The 22409-nt window shown below is 45.1% G+C and overlaps 1 protein-coding gene across 1 annotated transcript in view; it reads left to right on the forward strand.

Annotated features, from left to right (window-relative positions):
- LOC134586403 (glucokinase regulatory protein-like) overlaps positions 1-14743 on the forward strand; it is a 163488-nt gene extending 148745 nt beyond the window's left edge. Inside the window, exons 17-20 of the mRNA XM_063441904.1 lie at positions 11248-11331; positions 13235-13384; positions 13723-13857; positions 14418-14743. Of these exons, the coding sequence (XP_063297974.1) occupies positions 11248-11331; positions 13235-13384; positions 13723-13857; positions 14418-14585 (537 nt within the window). The 3' untranslated portion in view covers positions 14586-14743. The remainder of the gene's footprint in view (positions 1-11247; positions 11332-13234; positions 13385-13722; positions 13858-14417) is intronic.
- Positions 14744-22409: the final 7666 nt, after the last annotated feature.

The following is a 22409-nucleotide window of genomic DNA, read 5'->3' on the forward strand; positions in this document are numbered from 1 at the left end:
AAGCGGATTATATGATTTTCCTGTTCAGCTATTCCAGGGTTCGTGTGTTTCCAGTTCGGGAGTTGGAAGATTTGTACAGTTTGCAGTCCGGGAGATTGGTGCTTGCAGTAGCTGCTGGTCTATGGAAAAGGGGATTATCGCCTAAACTGTGTTTTATCCTCTTGTAACACCGTATTTATTGCAGTTTCCGTTAATACCGTATTTATCGCAGTTTCTGTTAATACCGTTTTTATTGCAGTTTCTGTTAATACCATTTGTATCGCAGTTTCCGTTAATACCGTATTTATCGCAGTTTCTGTTAATACCGTTTTTATTGCAGTTTCCGTTAATACCGTATTTATTGCAGTTTCTGTTAATACCGTTTTTATTGCAGTTTCCGTTAATACCGTATTTATTGCAGTTTCCGTTAATACCGTTTTTATTGCAGTTTCTGTTAACACCGTTTTTATTGCAGTTTCCGTTAATACCGTTTTTATTGCAGTTTCCGTTAATACCGTATTTATTGCAGTTTCTGTTAATACCGTTTTTATTGCAGTTTCCGTTAATACCATTTGTATCGCAGTTTCCGTTAATACCGTATTTATTGCAGTTTCTGTTAATACCGTTGTTATCGCAGTTTCCGTTAATACCGTATTTATTGCAGTTTCTGTTAATACCGTTTTTATTGCAGTATCCGTTAATACCATTTGTATCGCAGTTTCCGTTAATACCGTATTTATCGCAGTTTCTGTTAATAACGTTTTTATTGCAGTTTCCGTTAATACCATTTGTATAGCATTTTCCGTTAATACCGTATTTATTGCAGTTTCTGTTAATACCGTTTTTATTGCAGTTTCCGTTAATACCGTATTTATTGCAGTTTCTTTTAATACCGTTTTTATTGCAGTTTCCGTTAATACCGTATGTGGCGAAACCGACCTCGCCACGTGTCCTTGGAGGGGGCTGCTTGCCTGCCTCTTGCCTTTGGACTATGGCCCTGGGAGATTGGGCCCTTTTACAAAACATATTCGGCCCTAACAGAGTGCATGTCACTCATTCTGGCCCTTTAAACACAGTGGGGCCATTCGGTACTTGCCCTGTGTGAGCAGTGATACCCCCAGATAGCTATGCCATGGAGCCTATTCATATAATGAAAGACTATGGGAAAGACTTTGGCTCCATGGCAATTAAACTGTATTTGTGTGGTCTGCGTGCCATTCACCTAATAATGTGCACGCAGACCTGAGCTATCTGGGGATATGTTACATGTCTGTGTTTAATGTATAAAAAGTGACTTTATATATTTTAAAACATAATCCTGTATTTAGGTCCCCACATGTGTAATGGAGTTTTGTCTTTGACCTGGGAGATAATTGGATTACTTCTCCAATTATCTCCAGGACAGAAGGGAGGAAGCCGGGATGCATTGTGGGGGATGTTTTACTTCTGTGTGAGCTAGATTTTGTCATGCTGCAAGCCAGGGCCCAAAAGATACTTTTACTAACTTTTGAACCCCTGGTCTGATTCATGCCATTTTTTAATATGTTGTTTCCCTGAATGGATTGATTGTGGATATGTATTTTTATGTGAATGTGCTGTATGGTTTTAGAGTTATGAAAGTTGTGTAAAAAGTATATTTTAACTGTATGTATAATGGGATTATGTGTCACACTAAGGGGAGGGGATGTGTGGGTTGCACCTATGATACTATTGGTTATTTTATGCCTCCCCCTGGGTGTGGCCTGTATGTGTACACTTGTAATAAAAACCAGGCTGGGTGTGCCAGACCTGAGATTCTGCTTGACCCTCAAACCGATGTGTCGTCTCGTTTTTGGGGGAATTGGATTGTATGCTGACTGCCAGGAGTGTAAGCGGATTATATGCTTTTCCTGTTCAGCTATTCCAGGGTTCGTGTGTTTCCAGTTCGGGAGTTGGAAGATTTGTACAGTTTGCAGTCCGGGAGATTGGTGCTTGCAGTAGCTGCTGGTCTATGGAAAAGGGGATTATCGCCTAAACTGGGTTTTATCCTCTTGTAAGTGAAACGGTCCGTTACAATTGGTGGCAGCGGTGGGATCGTTCCTACAGCCTGAAGGACAGCTACAGACAACACCAATTCCTTGGAGTTACAAATTGAGGGCAACGTTAGCACTCGTGCAGCGCCCCTGGCAGCAGAGGTATCCAGCGACTTGGAGCAGACAAGTATGAAAGGCTCTGATGCTGAAGATTATGGGCTGGCCGAGGTGAGGCAGCGAGTGGCCCAGTATGGGGGTTATGTATCCATGGAGATATTCCAGGGGATCTGGAACCAGGTCATGGCTAAGCGAAAATCAAGGATGGACGGAGAGTATACTCAGTGGAAAGAGTGTTACAGCAGCAGAGTAGAGGCATCATCCGAGGAGGTTAGCCATCTTCCCCTGAGGCGGCAGTCTGTAACCCAGGGAGCTAAAGGGGCCGTCCTTCCTCCCCAGCGGCAGATTGTATCACAGGGAGCTAAAGGTTCCGTCCTTCCTCCCCAGCGGCAGATTGTATCACAGGGAGCTGAAGGTGTCGTCCTTCCTCCCCAGCAGCAGATTGTATCTCAGGGAGCTGAAGGTGCCGTCCTTCCTCCCCAGCGGCAGTGTGTGTCCCAGGGAGCCGAAGGTGCAATCCTTCCTCCCCAGCGGCAGTGTGTATTCCAGGGATCTGAAGGTGTCGTCCTTCCTCCCCAGCGGCAGTGTGTACCCCAGGGAGCAGAAGGTGCAATCCTTCCTCCCCAGCGGCAGTGTGTATCCCAGGGAGCTGAAGGTGCAATCCTTCCTCCCCAGCGGCAGTGTGTATCCCAGGGAGCTGAAGGTGCCGTCGTTCCTCCCCAGCGGCAGTGTGTACCCCAGGGAGCTGAAGGTGCAATCCTTCCTCCCCAGTGGCAGTGTGTATCCCAGGGAGCTGAAGGTGCCATCCTTCCTCCCCAGCGGCAGTGTGTACCCCAGGGAGCTGAAGGTGCAATCCTTCCTCCCCAGCGGCAGTGTGTATCCCAGGGAGCTGAAGGTGCCGTCCTTCCTCCCCAGCGGCAGTGTGTACCCCAGGGAGCTTATGGTGTCATCCGTCCTCCCCAGCGGCAGTGTGTAACCCAGGGAGCCGAAGGTGTCGTCCTTCAACCCCAGCGGCAGTGTGTACTCCAGGGAGCTGAAGGTGCAATCCTTCCTCCCCAGCGGCAGTGTGTATCCCAGGGAGCTGAGGGTGCAATCCTTCCTCCCCAGCGGCAGTGTGTATCCCAGGGAGCTGAGGGTGCAATCCTTCCTCCCCGGCAGCAGTATGTACCCCAGGGAGCTGAGGGTGCTATCCTTCCTCCCCAGCGACAGTGTGTACCCCAGGGAGCTGAAGGTGTCGTCCTTCCTCCCCAGCGGCAGTGTGTCCAGCAGGGAGCAGAGACCGTCAGTCTCACACCCCAGCAGCAGGACAAAATAATGAAAGGGGAGACAGCTGGTCCCCCTCTCCACCAGCAGAGAGAGTGTCCGGGAGAGGAGCCTGTTAACCCCTCTCCCCAGCGGCAGTTGACAGTCCAGAGAGAGGAGCTTGTTACACCCTCTCTCCAGCGGCAGCCTAACCCACCAAGGGGAGATGTTGAGCCCCGCAACTGTGCAGATGGGACTGTAGTCTCTGCACTTACAGCCCAAGGGGTAGGGACGGTCGGTTCTGTCCCCCAGCCACAGAGCAGTGCAGCCAGAGGGGAGACAGTCGGTCTCTCCCTCCTACAACCAGGCTCCAACCAGGCTACTTCCGCGGTAGTACTGGCACCAGGGCAGAGTACCGCTGGTCTCTGCCCACTCAGCAACCCACCAAGGCATTCTACCAGTCCCCCACACAGCCGTGGTGAGACACCTGGACCTGGACAAAGTTCTCCTCTACCCAGGTGTAGTAACCAGTTATTGTGGGTGGGCTATACTGCTGTTTCTGTTTTGTGGGTTGGTTGCTGGACTAACCAGGGCACTGACCGGCAGGAGGTCAGATACCCTGTTAGTCTGGGGGGTAAAGGGGAGAAGTGTGGCGAAACCGACCTCACCACGTGTCCTTGGAGGGGGCTGCTTGCCCGCCTCTTGCCTTTGGACTATGGCCCTGGGAGATTGGGCCCTTTTACAAAACATATTCGGCCCTAACAGAGTGCATGTCACTCATTCTGGCCCTTTAAACACAGTGGGGCCATTCGGAAGGGAGGAAGCCGGGATGCATTGTGGGGGATGTTTTACTTCTGTGTGAGCTAGATTTTGTCATGCTGCAAGCCAGGGCCCAAAATATACATTTACTAACTTTTGAACCCCTGGTCTGATTCATGCCATTTTTTAATATGTTGTTCCCCTGAATGGATTGATTGTGGATATGTATTTTTATGTGAATGTGCTGTATGGTTTTAGAGTTATGAAAGTTGTGTAAAAGTATATTTTAACTGTATGTATAATGAGATTATGTGTCACACTAAGGGGAGGGGATGTGTGGGTTGCACCTATGATACTATTGGTTATTTTATGCCTCCCCCTGGGTGTGGCCTGTATGTGTACACTTGTAATAAAAACCAGGCTGGGTGTGCCAGACCTGAGATTCTGCTTGACCCTCAAACCGATGTGTCGTCTCGTTTTTGGGGGAATTGGATTGTATGCTGACTGCCAGGAGTGTAAGCGGATTATATGATTTTCCTGTTCAGCTATTCCAGGGTTCGTGTGTTTCCAGTTCGGGAGTTGGAAGATTTGTACAGTTTGCAGTCCGGGAGATTGGTGCTTGCAGTAGCTGCTGGTCTATGGAAAAGGGGATTATCGCCTAAACTGTGTTTTATCCTCTTGTAACACCGTATTTATTGCAGTTTCCGTTAATACCGTATTTATCGCAGTTTCTGTTAATACCGTTTTTATTGCAGTTTCTGTTAATACCATTTGTATCGCAGTTTCCGTTAATACCGTATTTATCGCAGTTTCTGTTAATACCGTTTTTATTGCAGTTTCCGTTAATACCGTATTTATTGCAGTTTCTGTTAATACCGTTTTTATTGCAGTTTCCGTTAATACCGTATTTATTGCAGTTTCCGTTAATACCGTTTTTATTGCAGTTTCTGTTAACACCGTTTTTATTGCAGTTTCCGTTAATACCGTTTTTATTGCAGTTTCCGTTAATACCGTATTTATTGCAGTTTCTGTTAATACCGTTTTTATTGCAGTTTCCGTTAATACCATTTGTATCGCAGTTTCCGTTAATACCGTATTTATTGCAGTTTCTGTTAATACCGTTGTTATCGCAGTTTCCGTTAATACCGTATTTATTGCAGTTTCTGTTAATACCGTTTTTATTGCAGTATCCGTTAATACCATTTGTATCGCAGTTTCCGTTAATACCGTATTTATCGCAGTTTCTGTTAATAACGTTTTTATTGCAGTTTCCGTTAATACCATTTGTATAGCATTTTCCGTTAATACCGTATTTATTGCAGTTTCTGTTAATACCGTTTTTATTGCAGTTTCCGTTAATACCGTATTTATTGCAGTTTCTTTTAATACCGTTTTTATTGCAGTTTCCGTTAATACCGTATGTGGCGAAACCGACCTCGCCACGTGTCCTTGGAGGGGGCTGCTTGCCTGCCTCTTGTCTTTGGACTATGGCCCTGGGAGATTGGGCCCTTTTACAAAACATATTCGGCCCTAACAGAGTGCATGTCACTCATTCTGGCCCTTTAAACACAGTGGGGCCATTCGGTACTTGCCCTGTGTGAGCAGTGATACCCCCAGATAGCTATGCCATGGAGCCTATTCATATAATGAAAGACTATGGGAAAGACTTTGGCTCCATGGCAATTAAACTGTATTTGTGTGGTCTGCGTGCCATTCACCTAATAATGTGCACGCAGACCTGAGCTATCTGGGGATATGTTACATGTCTGTGTTTAATGTATAAAAAGTGACTTTATATATTTTAAAACATAATCCTGTATTTAGGTCCCCACATGTGTAATGGAGTTTTGTCTTTGACCTGGGAGATAATTGGATTACTTCTCCAATTATCTCCAGGACAGAAGGGAGGAAGCCGGGATGCATTGTGGGGGATGTTTTACTTCTGTGTGAGCTAGATTTTGTCATGCTGCAAGCCAGGGCCCAAAATATACATTTACTAACTTTTGAACCCCTGGTCTGATTCATGCCATTTTTTAATATGTTGTTCCCCTGAATGGATTGATTGTGGATATGTATTTTTATGTGAATGTGCTGTATGGTTTTAGAGTTATGAAAGTTGTGTAAAAGTATATTTTAACTGTATGTATAATGAGATTATGTGTCACACTAAGGGGAGGGGATGTGTGGGTTGCACCTATGATACTATTGGTTATTTTATGCCTCCCCCTGGGTGTGGCCTGTATGTGTACACTTGTAATAAAAACCAGGCTGGGTGTGCCAGACCTGAGATTCTGCTTGACCCTCAAACCGATGTGTCGTCTCGTTTTTGGGGGAATTGGATTGTATGCTGACTGCCAGGAGTGTAAGCGGATTATATGCTTTTCCTGTTCAGCTATTCCAGGGTTCGTGTGTTTCCAGTTCGGGAGTTGGAAGATTTGTACAGTTTGCAGTCCGGGAGATTGGTGCTTGCAGTAGCTGCTGGTCTATGGAAAAGGGGATTATCGCCTAAACTGGGTTTTATCCTCTTGTAAGTGAAACGGTCCGTTACAATTGGTGGCAGCGGTGGGATCGTTCCTACAGCCTGAAGGACAGCTACAGACAACACCAATTCCTTGGAGTTACAAATTGAGGGCAACGTTAGCACTCGTGCAGCGCCCCTGGCAGCAGAGGTATCCAGCGACTTGGAGCAGACAAGTATGAAAGGCTCTGATGCTGAAGATTATGGGCTGGCCGAGGTGAGGCAGCGAGTGGCCCAGTATGGGGGTTATGTATCCATGGAGATATTCCAGGGGATCTGGAACCAGGTCATGGCTAAGCGAAAATCAAGGATGGACGGAGAGTATACTCAGTGGAAAGAGTGTTACAGCAGCAGAGTAGAGGCATCATCCGAGGAGGTTAGCCATCTTCCCCTGAGGCGGCAGTCTGTAACCCAGGGAGCTAAAGGGGCCGTCCTTCCTCCCCAGCGGCAGATTGTATCACAGGGAGCTAAAGGTTCCGTCCTTCCTCCCCAGCGGCAGATTGTATCACAGGGAGCTGAAGGTGTCGTCCTTCCTCCCCAGCAGCAGATTGTATCTCAGGGAGCTGAAGGTGCCGTCCTTCCTCCCCAGCGGCAGTGTGTGTCCCAGGGAGCCGAAGGTGCAATCCTTCCTCCCCAGCGGCAGTGTGTATTCCAGGGATCTGAAGGTGTCGTCCTTCCTCCCCAGCGGCAGTGTGTACCCCAGGGAGCAGAAGGTGCAATCCTTCCTCCCCAGCGGCAGTGTGTATCCCAGGGAGCTGAAGGTGCAATCCTTCCTCCCCAGCGGCAGTGTGTATCCCAGGGAGCTGAAGGTGCCGTCGTTCCTCCCCAGCGGCAGTGTGTACCCCAGGGAGCTGAAGGTGCAATCCTTCCTCCCCAGTGGCAGTGTGTATCCCAGGGAGCTGAAGGTGCCATCCTTCCTCCCCAGCGGCAGTGTGTACCCCAGGGAGCTGAAGGTGCAATCCTTCCTCCCCAGCGGCAGTGTGTATCCCAGGGAGCTGAAGGTGCCGTCCTTCCTCCCCAGCGGCAGTGTGTACCCCAGGGAGCTTATGGTGTCGTCCGTCCTCCCCAGCGGCAGTGTGTAACCCAGGGAGCCGAAGGTGTCGTCCTTCAACCCCAGCGGCAGTGTGTACTCCAGGGAGCTGAAGGTGCAATCCTTCCTCCCCAGCGGCAGTGTGTATCCCAGGGAGCTGAGGGTGCAATCCTTCCTCCCCAGCGGCAGTGTGTATCCCAGGGAGCTGAGGGTGCAATACTTCCTCCCCGGCAGCAGTATGTACCCCAGGGAGCTGAGGGTGCTATCCTTCCTCCCCAGCGACAGTGTGTACCCCAGGGAGCTGAAGGTGTCGTCCTTCCTCCCCAGCGGCAGTGTGTCCAGCAGGGAGCAGAGACCGTCAGTCTCACACCCCAGCAGCAGGACAAAATAATGAAAGGGGAGACAGCTGGTCCCCCTCTCCACCAGCAGAGAGAGTGTCCGGGAGAGGAGCCTGTTAACCCCTCTCCCCAGCGGCAGTTGACAGTCCAGAGAGAGGAGCTTGTTACACCCTCTCTCCAGCGGCAGCCTAACCCACCAAGGGGAGATGTTGAGCCCCGCAACTGTGCAGATGGGACTGTAGTCTCTGCACTTACAGCCCAAGGGGTAGGGACGGTCGGTTCTGTCCCCCAGCCACAGAGCAGTGCAGCCAGAGGGGAGACAGTCGGTCTCTCCCTCCTACAACCAGGCTCCAACCAGGCTACTTCCGCGGTAGTACTGGCACCAGGGCAGAGTACCGCTGGTCTCTGCCCACTCAGCAACCCACCAAGGCATTCTACCAGTCCCCCACACAGCCGTGGTGAGACACCTGGACCTGGACAAAGTTCTCCTCTACCCAGGTGTAGTAACCAGTTATTGTGGGTGGGCTATACTGCTGTTTCTGTTTTGTGGGTTGGTTGCTGGACTAACCAGGGCACTGACCGGCAGGAGGTCAGATACCCTGTTAGTCTGGGGGGTAAAGGGGAGAAGTGTGGCGAAACCGACCTCACCACGTGTCCTTGGAGGGGGCTGCTTGCCCGCCTCTTGCCTTTGGACTATGGCCCTGGGAGATTGGGCCCTTTTACAAAACATATTCGGCCCTAACAGAGTGCATGTCACTCATTCTGGCCCTTTAAACACAGTGGGGCCATTCGGAAGGGAGGAAGCCGGGATGCATTGTGGGGGATGTTTTACTTCTGTGTGAGCTAGATTTTGTCATGCTGCAAGCCAGGGCCCAAAATATACATTTACTAACTTTTGAACCCCTGGTCTGATTCATGCCATTTTTTAATATGTTGTTCCCCTGAATGGATTGATTGTGGATATGTATTTTTATGTGAATGTGCTGTATGGTTTTAGAGTTATGAAAGTTGTGTAAAAGTATATTTTAACTGTATGTATAATGAGATTATGTGTCACACTAAGGGGAGGGGATGTGTGGGTTGCACCTATGATACTATTGGTTATTTTATGCCTCCCCCTGGGTGTGGCCTGTATGTGTACACTTGTAATAAAAACCAGGCTGGGTGTGCCAGACCTGAGATTCTGCTTGACCCTCAAACCGATGTGTCGTCTCGTTTTTGGGGGAATTGGATTGTATGCTGACTGCCAGGAGTGTAAGCGGATTATATGATTTTCCTGTTCAGCTATTCCAGGGTTCGTGTGTTTCCAGTTCGGGAGTTGGAAGATTTGTACAGTTTGCAGTCCGGGAGATTGGTGCTTGCAGTAGCTGCTGGTCTATGGAAAAGGGGATTATCGCCTAAACTGTGTTTTATCCTCTTGTAACACCGTATTTATTGCAGTTTCCGTTAATACCGTATTTATCGCAGTTTCTGTTAATACCGTTTTTATTGCAGTTTCTGTTAATACCATTTGTATCGCAGTTTCCGTTAATACCGTATTTATCGCAGTTTCTGTTAATACCGTTTTTATTGCAGTTTCCGTTAATACCGTATTTATTGCAGTTTCTGTTAATACCGTTTTTATTGCAGTTTCCGTTAATACCGTATTTATTGCAGTTTCCGTTAATACCGTTTTTATTGCAGTTTCTGTTAACACCGTTTTTATTGCAGTTTCCGTTAATACCGTTTTTATTGCAGTTTCCGTTAATACCGTATTTATTGCAGTTTCTGTTAATACCGTTTTTATTGCAGTTTCCGTTAATACCATTTGTATCGCAGTTTCCGTTAATACCGTATTTATTGCAGTTTCTGTTAATACCGTTGTTATCGCAGTTTCCGTTAATACCGTATTTATTGCAGTTTCTGTTAATACCGTTTTTATTGCAGTATCCGTTAATACCATTTGTATCGCAGTTTCCGTTAATACCGTATTTATCGCAGTTTCTGTTAATAACGTTTTTATTGCAGTTTCCGTTAATACCATTTGTATAGCATTTTCCGTTAATACCGTATTTATTGCAGTTTCTGTTAATACCGTTTTTATTGCAGTTTCCGTTAATACCGTATTTATTGCAGTTTCTTTTAATACCGTTTTTATTGCAGTTTCCGTTAATACCATTTGTATCGCAGTTTCCGTTAATACCGTATTTATCGCAGTTTCTGTTAATACCATTTGTATCGCATTTTTCGTTAATACCATATTTATCGCAGTTTCCGTTAATACCGTTTTTATTGCAGTTTCCGTTAATACCGTTTTTATTGCAGTTTCTGTTAATACCGTATTTATTGCAGTTTCCGTTAATACTGTATTTATTGCAGTTTCTGTCAATACAGTTTTTATTGCAGTTTCCGTTAATACCGTATTTATTGCAGTTTCTGTTAATACCGTTTTTATTGCAGTTTCCGTTAATACCGTATTTATTGCAGTTTCCGTTAATACCATTTGTATTGCATTTTCCGTTAATACCATATTTATCGCAGTTTCCGTTAATACCGTATTTATTGCAGTTTCCGTTAATACCGTTTTTATTGCAGTTTCTGTTAATACCGTATTTATTGCAGTTTCCGTTAATACCGTATTTATTGCAGTTTCTGTTAATACCGTTTTTATTGCAGTTTCCGTTAATACCGTATTTATTGCAGTTTCTGTTAATACCGTTTTTATTGCAGTTTCCGTTAATACCGTATTTATTGCAGTTTCTGTTAATACCGTATTTATTGCAGTTTCTATTAATACCGTTTTTATTGCAGTTTCTGTTAATACCGTTTTTATTGCAGTTTCCGTTAATACCGTATTTATTGCAGTTTCCGTTAATACCGTATTTATCGCAGTTTCTGTTAATACCGTATTTATTGCAGTTTCCGTTAATACCGTATTTATCGCAGTTTCTGTTAATACCGTATTTATTGCAGTTTCTGTTAATACCGTATTTATTGCAGTGGCGAGCTTTGGGGAGTTCATCCGTTTTACTCACCCTTGTCACTACAAACTTCTGTTTGGTCCAATAAAACGATGTTATTAAAATAAACTGTTTGTGAAACTCTCCAAGTCAGCAATGCTTCGCGTTCGGCCTCAAATTTTACATTCACTTAGAATTTAGACTTTAGCGAATCGCCCTGTTTGAATTCCCTGGGAATGAATAATCCTAAAAATATTACAGCAATGAGATGGAAGTTGCAATCACTAATTTCCTCTTTTTGTTTTACTTTTAGAATTCGACAAAGAAGATGATCCCAAATATTATCGGGGTGACATGGCCAATCCTTTTCCTCGAGTATGAAGGAGCATTTATTCAGGTAACGAAGATTTAATATTCTAAAACAAAGGTGGGGAAAGGCTGTATGTGCTGTACATGCAATTTGTGTTGTGTATGTGCCATGTGTGTTTTGTGTATCGTATATGTGTGTGTTGTGTATGTGCCATGTGTGTGTTGTGTATGCGGGGTGGGAGTATATATGTCTCTGTAGTCATTACTGGAGAGGTGGGGTCATTACTGGAGTGGTGGGGGTATATATGTCTCTGTAGTCATTACTGGAGAGGTGGGGGTATATATGTCTGTGTGGTCATTACTGGAGGGGTGGGGGTATATATGTCTGTGTGGTCATTACTGGAGGGGTGGGGGTATATATGTCTGTGTAGTCATTACTGGAGGGGTGGGGTCATTACTGGAGAGGTGGGGGTAAATATGTCTGTGTGGTCATTATTGGAGAGGTGGGGGTATATATGAATGTGTGGTCATTACTGGAGAGGTGGGGGTATATATGTCTGTGTGGTCATTACTGGAGAGGTGGGGGTATATATATCTGTGTAGTCATTACTGGAGGGGTAGGGGTATATATGTCTGTGTGGTCATTATTGGAGAGGTGGGGGTATATATGTCTGTGTGGTCATTACTGGAGGGGTAGGGGTATATATGTCTGTGTGGTCATTACTGGAGGGGTGGGGGTATATATGTCTGTGTAGTCATTACTGGAGGGGTGGGGTCATTACTGGAGTGGTGGGGGTAAATATGTCTGTGTGGTCATTATTGGAGAGGTGGGGGTATATATGTCTGTGTGGTCATTACTGGAGGGGTGGGGTCATTACTGGAGTGGTGGGGGTAAATATGTCTGTGTGGTCATTATTGGAGAGGTGGGGGTATATATGTCTGTGTGGTCATTACTGGAGGGGTAGGGGTATATATGTCTGTGTGGTCATTACTGGAGGGGTGGGGGTATATATGTCTGTGTAGTCATTACTGGAGGGGTGGGGTCATTACTGGAGTGGTGGGGGTAAATATGTCTGTGTGGTCATTATTGGAGAGGTGGGGGTATATATGAATGTGTGGTCATTACTGGAGGGGTGGGGGTATATATGTCTGTGTGGTCATTATTGGAGGGGTGGGGGTATATATGTCTCTGTAGTCATTATTGGAGAGGTGGGGGTATATATGTCTGTGTGGTCATTACTGGAGGGGTGGGGGTATATATGTCTGTGTGGTCATTACTGGAGGGGTGGGGGTATATATGTCTGTGTGGTCATTATTGGAGAGGTGGGGGTATATATGTATGTGTGGTCATTACTGGAGAGGTGGGGGTATATATGTCTGTGTGGTCATTATTGGAGGGGTGGGGGTATATATGTCTCTGTAGTCATTACTGGAGAGGTGGGGGTATATATGTCTGTGTGGTCATTACTGGAGGGGTGGGGGTATATATGTCTGTGTGGTCATTACTGGAGGGGTGGGAGTATATATGTCTGTGTGGTCATTACTGGAGGGGTGGGGGGTATATATGTCTGTGTGGTCATTACTGGAGGGGTGGGGGTATATATGTCTGTGTGGTCATTACTGGAGGGGTGGGGGTATATATGTCTGTGTGGTCATTATTGGTGGGGTGGGGGTATATATGTCTCTGTAGTCATTACTGGAGAGGTGGGGGTATATATGTCTGTGTGGTAAATACCAGGGTGGTGGGCATGTCCATGTACTTCATTGTGTACCTTATTACAGGTATATGATATTTTATTCTAGGATGTGTGTATATCAGCTTGTACCGTGTTAGAGTGAATGTTTATGTGTATATGTATATATATAAACACGGCGTCTGTGATGGAGTCGTCGTTTATATATTGTAAACTCCTTGTGGAGATTAGAGCATGGACTTCGTACATATTCAGCTGCAGAAACCTCACTTTATTCTCTCTTTAAATAATTTACAGAAGTTCCAGAGGGAACTTAGCACAAAATGGATATTAAACACTGTCACTACTGGAGCCCACGTTCTCAAGGGAAAGATCTTCAGAAATTTCATGGTGGACTTCAAAATCGGCAGCTCGAAGCTCTTTCAGAGAGCGGTGACTGTTCTCCAGGTGAGTGTTTCAGAGAGTTCCTCGAGCCTCATTGTGAGAAACACGGCATGAGAGGAACGGAGAGCCCGGGGAATATTCCCTGCTATGTGACTGGCTGTTACAGAGATCACAAATCAAGAGTTATCTGACAGGTCCAATGCTTAAGCTATCAGCTGTCCAATTCCCTTACACGGTGCATGACGTGCCAGGTCTGTCCATTTGGTTTTAGTTGACAGTCCTGACATTTCATTCAATAACCGTTTGAAAGAACAAACAATGGCCCCACTGGACACATGTTAAAGTCCCCTGTTAAAGTCCAGTATGTACATCCACTGACTTTCTCTTTGTCTTGTTAACAGAGGGTAACTGGGCACTCACAGCAGCGCTGCACTGAGGCTCTCCTCCAGTCCATTTATGGCACCCAGGCCCTGTGTGACCAAGTGAAGAATGCAGCCATTTCAAAGCACGTAGAGGAAGCAGCACTCAAAGACCAGGTAAGAGTGACAATTCAGTGTAGAAACCGGCTTTAATGAGATATCTGAACAGCAATTACCTCAACACAACTTCAAAAACCACCTCAACTCTCAATAACCTAGTGTACAGCATGAAGCCCAGTCTCCCGGTATAAGGGTACGAACTCTGGAAATAGATATAAATTTCAAGTTAAGGTGCAAACTGTGGTAAAACACCTCAGCCCCATACCTGGAAACACAATCCCTTTATCTCTGTAAATTTGGGTCCAATCTTGTAATCTGTACAAACCATGCACCAAGTCATTGCAAGCCTGCCCATTCCATTTATATCAAGTTAATGCCGCAAGACAATCGTAGGGCTTCAATGATATCTGTGATATAATTCAGATGGAATATTTTCAGAGACCTGTTTTATAAGATAAAATAACACATATTAGTTCCTCGTGTGACAGTGCAGTGAGTTTCTGTCACATATAGCTGAGATTTTCGAGGTTACAGATCATTTACACACTGAGTAATTTGTGAAATGCGTTATCAATTCCAGATAAGAAAAAATTCTGAAGCTTTCCTCTTCACTACAGGTTCTCCCTACAGCCATTATAATATTGCTACGTAACTGCACTCTCCAGGAATCCAGTGCTCGGTTACAGGTCTCGCCCACAATACGAGCTGCGATCGAATCCTCGCTGAACGTACCTGGGAGGAAGAGGGGTGCGGAGAGCGAAGAGTCAGAGGGACGCAGTCGCTAAGATCAGTGACTTCTCATCCTGCTGCCATATTGCTGTACTTGACATGTTTTCTGCGTCTTCCATTTGTGCTAAATGTCACTCCAGTTTCTGGAGGCCTAAAACCAGCTTTAATATTTTTACTCAGAATCGTAAATATATTTTAATAAATGACCATTTTGTGTGTCTGGGTATTTCACATTATTTACGATTAACCCTTTAATTGTCTGTAAGAAATTATTTTCAATGAGGACCCTCGTATACGATAAACCAGAACGCCATGGACTTCAATTTAGAGATCTCCGCTTTAACCTGAACCCCTTTTGATTGCAGTGCTGGGGGTGTCCCAAACGAATGACAATCACACCAGTTCATAAACAACTGCCCAAAATGTTAATGAATAGCAACATAATAAAGTGTATTCATGTCTAGGGGCGTGATGCAACTTTGTACCAATCAAGAGTTGACACATTTTCAAAGCTCTATATTTTGGGGGCCATAAACCCAACCCATAATTCCCTAACTGGCCTTAGTTTATCTCCGTTAGAAGCTCATGATTTCTCAGTTATTTGTTGCACAGCCAAGTTTGCTGGGAAACGCAGAAATTACGAACAATGTCCTTGAAATGTTAGTAAGGGATAAAACAAAGAAAGTGACTATGGGATAAACGTGGTTATATCAAAAGTTATAAGAAATCAATCCCATCATTGTCTCTGTCCGTTTAATAGCCAATATCACAAGTTTCTGTATATCACACAGTGCCCAGATAGGGGATGACATGTCCTGTTTTTCATTCAAGATGAGGATCAGTTTTGATCCATTAAAGCAGATCTTAATGTTTTTTTCGTTAATTTATTATCCTGCTTTCATTGATCAAGACGGCTTCTGTTTTGGCTTTTTTCACAGCAAGCACTATTTGGCTGGACATAGTAACACCAAGGGCTGCTTTTTTTTTTTTTTTTATAATTGAAGTTTATTAATTTCATTACAATACATACATCCACATTGTGTCATATCAAAAACATACGCCTTAATGGAGACATAACCATTCTATTATTTATATAAACATTCAAATTACAATAGTCTCCAGTTTTCTTATTTCCCCCTTCCCTCCACTCCCATCTCTCGGAATCGGATTCAGCTACCTATGTTTACAGGTACGTTCTGTGTGAGGTGCCCCCGTAGAGGTTATTAGGTGACATATTTTAACTCAATAGCGTTAGCCGCCTACTTCGTACCGGAGCTGGCCGGAGGGGGAGTCTGAAGCGTTGCATGCACACATGTAGTGGATACCTTAATGGTAACAGTGTTTCTTTGATAAACTAACTAGTTAGTTTGTCCGTTACCTTGTGTGAGTTAAACATCTAAAACAGAGATAAACAAAAGGAACAAAAAGAAAAAAGAAAGAAAAAAAAAAAAAAAAAAAAAAAAAAAGAAAAAAAAGAACAAGAATACACAGTAGAATATCAGGTAATCAGTGAGTAGTAGGTTATTGTGGACTTAGCTGGTAAGAACGTGTCATGTGAGGAGAGTTACTCGAAATACTCCTATTGTTAGGGTTGCTGCCCCCCAGTTTTGAGGGGAAGAGAGCTTCCCAGGGTTCCCATATCCTGGATGTTGTGCAGTTAGCACCCACAGAAAGGATTGCCATACGTTCGTATGCATAGTGAAGGTTTATTTTATCTACTAATGCCTGTTTTGTCGGGCAGGTGCTGGATTTCCAATTAAGTGCTATAAGTGCCCTGGCCGCAAGAGCTATATGTGATATTAAGGCTCTCTGATGAAAGGACACCCAAGGGGGGAACTCCAGCCAGAGATATATTTCAGGTTCTGTAGGTAGCTCGAGCAGTAGTGTTTCCACCAGCTCCGCCACCACTTTCCACAACGGTTGAACTGCACGACAGTTCCACCATACGTGGGTCATGGTGCCCCTCTCTAGGCCGCATCGCCAACATGTTGCCGACGCTCCTCCATACATCCGGCTTAGTCTGTCAGGGGTAAGGTACCAGCGGTAAACAAGCTTTCGATGAGCCTCTATTAGTGTATAGCACCTGGTAACACCCCTTAGCGCATTTAGTCGTTTTATCCACCTTTCCTGGGAGACTATTTTTCCAGATTCTTTCTCCCATTGCGACTCTAGTGTCATGGGTTTTCCGGACCCCGGGACGGCAAGGGCTCTATAGCAACGAGAAAGGAGTTTGGGCTTCATCGGTGCAGTCCAGCATGAATCTAGCAGTAGCTGTGTATCACTATCAATGGGGTTGGTATCTTTTCTCCTATAATCAACATGTTCTAGTATCACCCCTTTAAGTTGCAAGTATGCGAATGTAAATTTCGTTGGCAGTTGATATGTTTCTTGTAAGGTTGGGAATGGGAGGAGCTCTCCCCCTAGGAGTAGTTGTGATATATTCGTGATCCCCTTAATTTCCCATTGTCGAATTGAAAGCCATGGAGATATGGCCTTTAGGGCAGCCAAAGGCGCCATTTTGTGAAATTTAGGCTGTGATTGTTTTTTATGAAAGGTGGACCACACATCTAACGATGCCCTTGTGGTCGAGTATAAATGAGGTTGTGAGGTTCTCAGGTTGGGGGGTGTCCACATATGTGCTAATAAAGCGTCTCCCACCATTTGTTTTCGTTCCATGTCCACCCAGCTTAACAGGCCAATTGGTGCGTGGAGATTGATTGCTTGGGCTAGTAAAGCCGCTCTGCTATATTCCCATATCTGAGGCACCCCCATACCCCCTTCCCTGAATGGTCTCTGTAACACCTCTCTTGCCACTCGGGCTCTACCTCTGAACCAAATAAAATCCATAAATATTTTTTGTGCTTTCGCACAATAGCTTTTCGGAATTTTTATGGGGAGCATCCTAAAAATATACAGCAACTTAGGCAGCGACATCATTTTAAGTGCATTTATGCGGCCTAGCCATGAGATTCGGACATCTCTCCACCCCCCTAACTCCTGTCGTAGGGCTGCCAACATTGGGACATGGTTGTACTGCATCAAAGTGTTAATGGATTTGGTTATTTTCACTCCTAGGTAGGTTACATAGTCCTCTCTCCAATCAAATTGGAAGAGCTTGGCCAGGATCTCCCGTTTGTTTTTTGGTATATTAATAGGCAGTGCCTGCGTTTTGCCCGCATTGAGCTTATAATAGGACACTTGTCCAAAGGTGCGTAACAAGTCTATCAGTTCGGGAAGGGATCTCTCTGGGCAGGAAAGTGTAAGTATGATGTCATCCGCGAAGAGCGAAAGTTTGTGTGTTTGGTCCCCAATTGATATGCCGGTAATGTTTTGTGAATCTCTAATGATTTGAGCTAGAGGCTCCAGACACAGAATAAACAAGAGGGGGGACAGGGGGCATCCCTGCCTAGTCCCATTAGTGATGGCAAAGGGGGAGGAGACAAAGCCCGCATTAGAAACACTCGCTGTAGGGTTTGTGTATAGTGCCATTATGGCAGTGATAAGCGGAGGGGGGAGTCCGAATCGTCTCATCACCTCCTTCATATATAACCAATTTAGCCTGTCGAAGGCCTTCTCCGCGTCCAGCGCTAAGAGAAGGCCCTCACTAGACGTCTCCCCGATGTGATGTATCACATTCAGGATATGTCTGGAATTGTCCGGCCCCTGTCTCCCTTTGGTGAAGCCTGATTGATTGTAATGTATGAGTTTGGGTATGATTGAGCTAAGTCTACTTGCTATGATTTTAGCATATAGTTTTGTATCTATGTTAAGGAGTGATATTGGCCGGAAATTCGGGCAAGCAGTCGGTTTTTTACCCGGCTTCGGTAACGTAGCTATGTGGGCTAAGAGCATTTCCTTAGGAAGGGTGCCTTTTTGGAAGCTGTCATTCAATAAGGCTAGTAGTGAGGGACTTAGTTGGTCCAGGAACGTCTTATAATATATGGCCGGGAGACCATCTGGGCCAGGACTTTTTGCCGCAGGTAGGTCTCTTATGTGAGTCTGTAACTCCTCTAGCGTAATAGGCGTTATGAGTGTCTGCGTGTCTTCTTCCTGTAATCTGGGCAGGTGGGACTTATCTAGGAACGTATTGATCTCATCTAGAGTTGGGACATGGGTCGAAGGGTCCTCTTTTAGATTGTACAGTGAGCCGTAATATCTGGCGAATTCCTGTACAATTGTATCTGGGTTTAATATTTTGTCTCCTTGCGCTGTGTGTATGTATGCAATCTTAGTGGCTAGTGCTTTTTTTTTCAGTTGTGAGGCTAAGAGGGCTCCCGCTCTATTCCCTTGCTCAAAGAAGCGCTGTTTAAACCTTCGCAGTATGAAGTTTGTTTTGGCCAGTTCTAATTCTTCTAGTTGGCGTTGGATGTGTTTAAGTTCCTTCACACGGTTGGGGGATGGGTCTACTTTGTTTAGTGCGGACAATTCCGTCAATTGTTTAGTAAGTGACAAGTAATTTTGCAGCCGTTTGGCTTTAGCATAGCTGGCATGTTTAATTAAAACCCCTCTGATGTAGGCTTTGTGGGCCAACCAGAGTAGGTCTGGCTTCGTGGCCGGCAATTGGTTCGTATGGAAGTACAGGTTCAACTCCTCTCGGATATTTGCTAGGATTTGTGGATTTGTGAGTAGGTGTTCATTCATGCGCCAGGAACCTCTACCCCTGCTAGGAAATTGTTCTCCTAATGTGAGCGTTACCGGCGCATGATCTGACCAAGAAATCAAACCCACTCCCGTCTCCTGTACCCTTAATATCATTGAATTGTGTAATAAAAATCGGTCGATCCGTGAGTAGGAGTTGTGTGCAAGCGAATGAAACGAGTAGTCCCGTTCCAACGGATGCGTCACCCTCCACGGGTCGATATATCCATGAGTTAAGAGGATTTGATTCAGTTTCCTCGTTGTGGGGGCTCTATATGCGGTGGTGTGAACTGCCGTCCCTAAGGACCTGGTGTCTAAGTGGTCATCCAGAATAAAATTGGTGTCCCCACCTATGATCACCTCCCCCAGCTTCTTTTCCTCAATTTTTTGGAAAAGCGTGTCTAGAAAGGCCGGTTGGTCAGTGTGTGGTCCATAAATGTTCACTAGTGTGAAATGTGCGTTGTTAATTGTGCATTGAATTATCAGATATCTGCCATGTTTGTCTGTGTGTTTTGCCACCAGTGTAAAGGCAACATCTTTGCTAACAAGGATGGAGACTCCCCTTTTTTTTTTAGCATAACAGGAGTGGAAGTCAATTGGGAATTGTTGAGAATTGAATTTAGGTCTGTGATCCCATTTAAAATGTGTTTCCTGGTAAAAAGCTATGTGGGCTCGTGCCCTTTTTGCTTCCTGTAGTGCCAGGCGTCGCTTGTGTGGAGAGTTTAGCCCTTTTGTGTTAAGTGAGAAAATGGTAAGCACCATCGTGAGGAGGGGTTTTAAGAGCTGACCTTAGGGCCCAATGGCCCCCTTACAGGGTAGATCATCATTCTTTTCCCACATTGCCATAACCTTACATCACCCTCATTAGACATATAAGCATACAGGTCATACCAGCCATAAATATACATTGTTCCCACTGAAAAAAGGAGTGATAATAGAAGTAAACAGAAATAAAAAGCAATAAACCAAAAATTAACTATATACAGGTGTCCCCCCACTCCAGATAGCCTCATCCGAGACATCTGCGTGTTGATCAGGGACAAACATTTTGACAGTGTGGTCGTACCACACCGCATTGGCTCTCTAGTGAGCCTAGTGGGGACGTGGGTAGGAGAGTAACAAAGGCGTGCGTACTAAAGCCTTCGCACGAAGTTCCGCTTAGTACGGCCTTCTGGTGAGTAGCAACAGTCTCGTGATTGTATAGGCACTTCCGTCTCTTTCTTTTCCTTTTTTCCTCTTTTTTTTTTTTTTTTTTTTTTTTTTTTACAGTTTTGTTATAACATTTTCTTTTTTTGTTTTTTTTTTTCTCCCTTTTTCTTTTTTTTCCCTTTCCTTTTTTTTTTTTTTTTTTTTTGCAATGCTACAATAGAAAAAAAAACCAAAACAGACAAGAATATCAGATTGTCAGTAAATAATACTACACCCTCTCCGTGGTTCCCTGCATAGCTCGAACTCGTCGTTTGACAGTTCCAAAATGATGGTTTACTTAGCGGATGCTACTTTCTGCCAATCCCCTGCGATTCTGGTAGCCGCCGGCTCCGGATCTCTGATCACTGGTACCTCTGCTTGGAAGGGGATATTCCACTGAGTCAATAGTCTTCTTCCTTCCTCCGGCGATGCAACAATCTTGTCTGCTCCGTTCTTGTGAATGATGAGACGGGTGGGAAAACCCCATTTATAAGGAATTTGCACCTCTCTCAGTGCTTTAGTGATGGTACCAAAGGATCTCCTTTTTGCTAGCGTAGCCGGTGATAGGTCTGCAAAAAGTTGAAGGCCTGTATATTTCCCTGTCAGACGCGCTGGATCTCTGGCCGCTTGCATCAGCCTCTCCTTGGTGGCGAAGAAGTGGACCCGGACTATAGCGTCCCTGGGTACCGCCGCGGGTATATTTCGTGGTTTCATGAGCCTGTGAGCCCTGTCTAGCTCCAGTTCTTGATGGGAAGCCTCTGGCAGCAGGGTTTGAAATAGCTGTGTCAAGTACGGCTTTAAATCCTGGGCCCTGACCTCCTCTGGAATACCGCGCAGGCGGATGTTATTCCTGCGGGTTCTGTCTTCCATATCTGTGATTTTGGTATCGAGCGCTTGCAATTTTGCAGAGAAGGTATCATAGGCATCAGCTAGATTATTGTGAGCCTCTATGATCTCCTCTGTCTTATCTTCTAAGTGAGCTGTTCTTTCCCCTATAGCTTGAACATCCTTTCTTATGTCTGCTGCTAATTTCTGAAAGTCTGACCTGATGGTGGCTTTTAGGTCTTCTAGCAGCTTAGGGATATTGGTTTCCTCAGCTTGTAGGGCAGTGGTCCGCGATATTGAGGTGATATCACTCCGTCCAGACTCACTGCGCTCTGATTCCGAGTAAGGAGAACGCTCGCTTCCGGCGCCATCTTGGAAGCGCTTGTTTGGCGGGGAAAAGGCCGCGATCTGCAGTGAGGGCGTTTTGCCCTTAGATTTACGAGCGGATTTGCTCGCCATGGGTGCTCGAGGGTGCAGGCAGTCGGTAAGTGCCCTTAGAGGTGCTGTAGCCGTCGCTACCTGGTTGGATTCAGGCTGATTTGCCGTTAGTTGAGCGGAGCTCTGTTCTTATGCGTCCGTCCGCATCCCGGTCGTGGCCACGCCCATGGGCTGCTTTTTTTTAACCTTAAAGGACACCCTAACTTTAAAGGACACCCTAACTTTAAAGGACACCCTTCTGTTTGATGGATTCCAAAACCTGAAATTTGTGGTGACAACATCTGTAAATGGACAGAACTCAATTATTGTGGCATTCTTCTAGAATTGGAATAGTTACTGAGGCTGCAGGTTATGTCAGATGAGGAGATTAAGAAAAGAGGAAGGTGGAATTCTAATCGTTTCAGGTAATATGCGTGTCCACAATTATTATTCAGTTAAATAGTTTTGACCAACCTTATTTAATTCACTGATCCTACCAAGATAATTTGGATTTTGGATCAATCTTTCATAAAGCGGGCACAGAAGAGAGGCGAATAGAAAATGTATGGCTCGATTTTACGTTTTAATGTTCAAAAATTTAGTTTTGTATTGTTGGGGTTAACTTGAGACTGTTAAATGATGGATTTAATTAACGTGTGCTCTGTAAAATGGCCAAAGCTTGATGTGATTATATTGCATACAGACTGCCTTAAATCTGGGCGCATAATTAGTCTGGTAAAAATTATATATTGTTATCCCTTGAAGATACTTTTCCTGGCACTACCAAGATTAATAGAACACATGATACCGCA

The sequence above is a fragment of the Pelobates fuscus genome, chromosome 2 (assembly GCF_036172605.1).
Source record: "Pelobates fuscus isolate aPelFus1 chromosome 2, aPelFus1.pri, whole genome shotgun sequence".
Classification (NCBI taxonomy): Eukaryota; Metazoa; Chordata; class Amphibia; order Anura; family Pelobatidae; genus Pelobates; species Pelobates fuscus.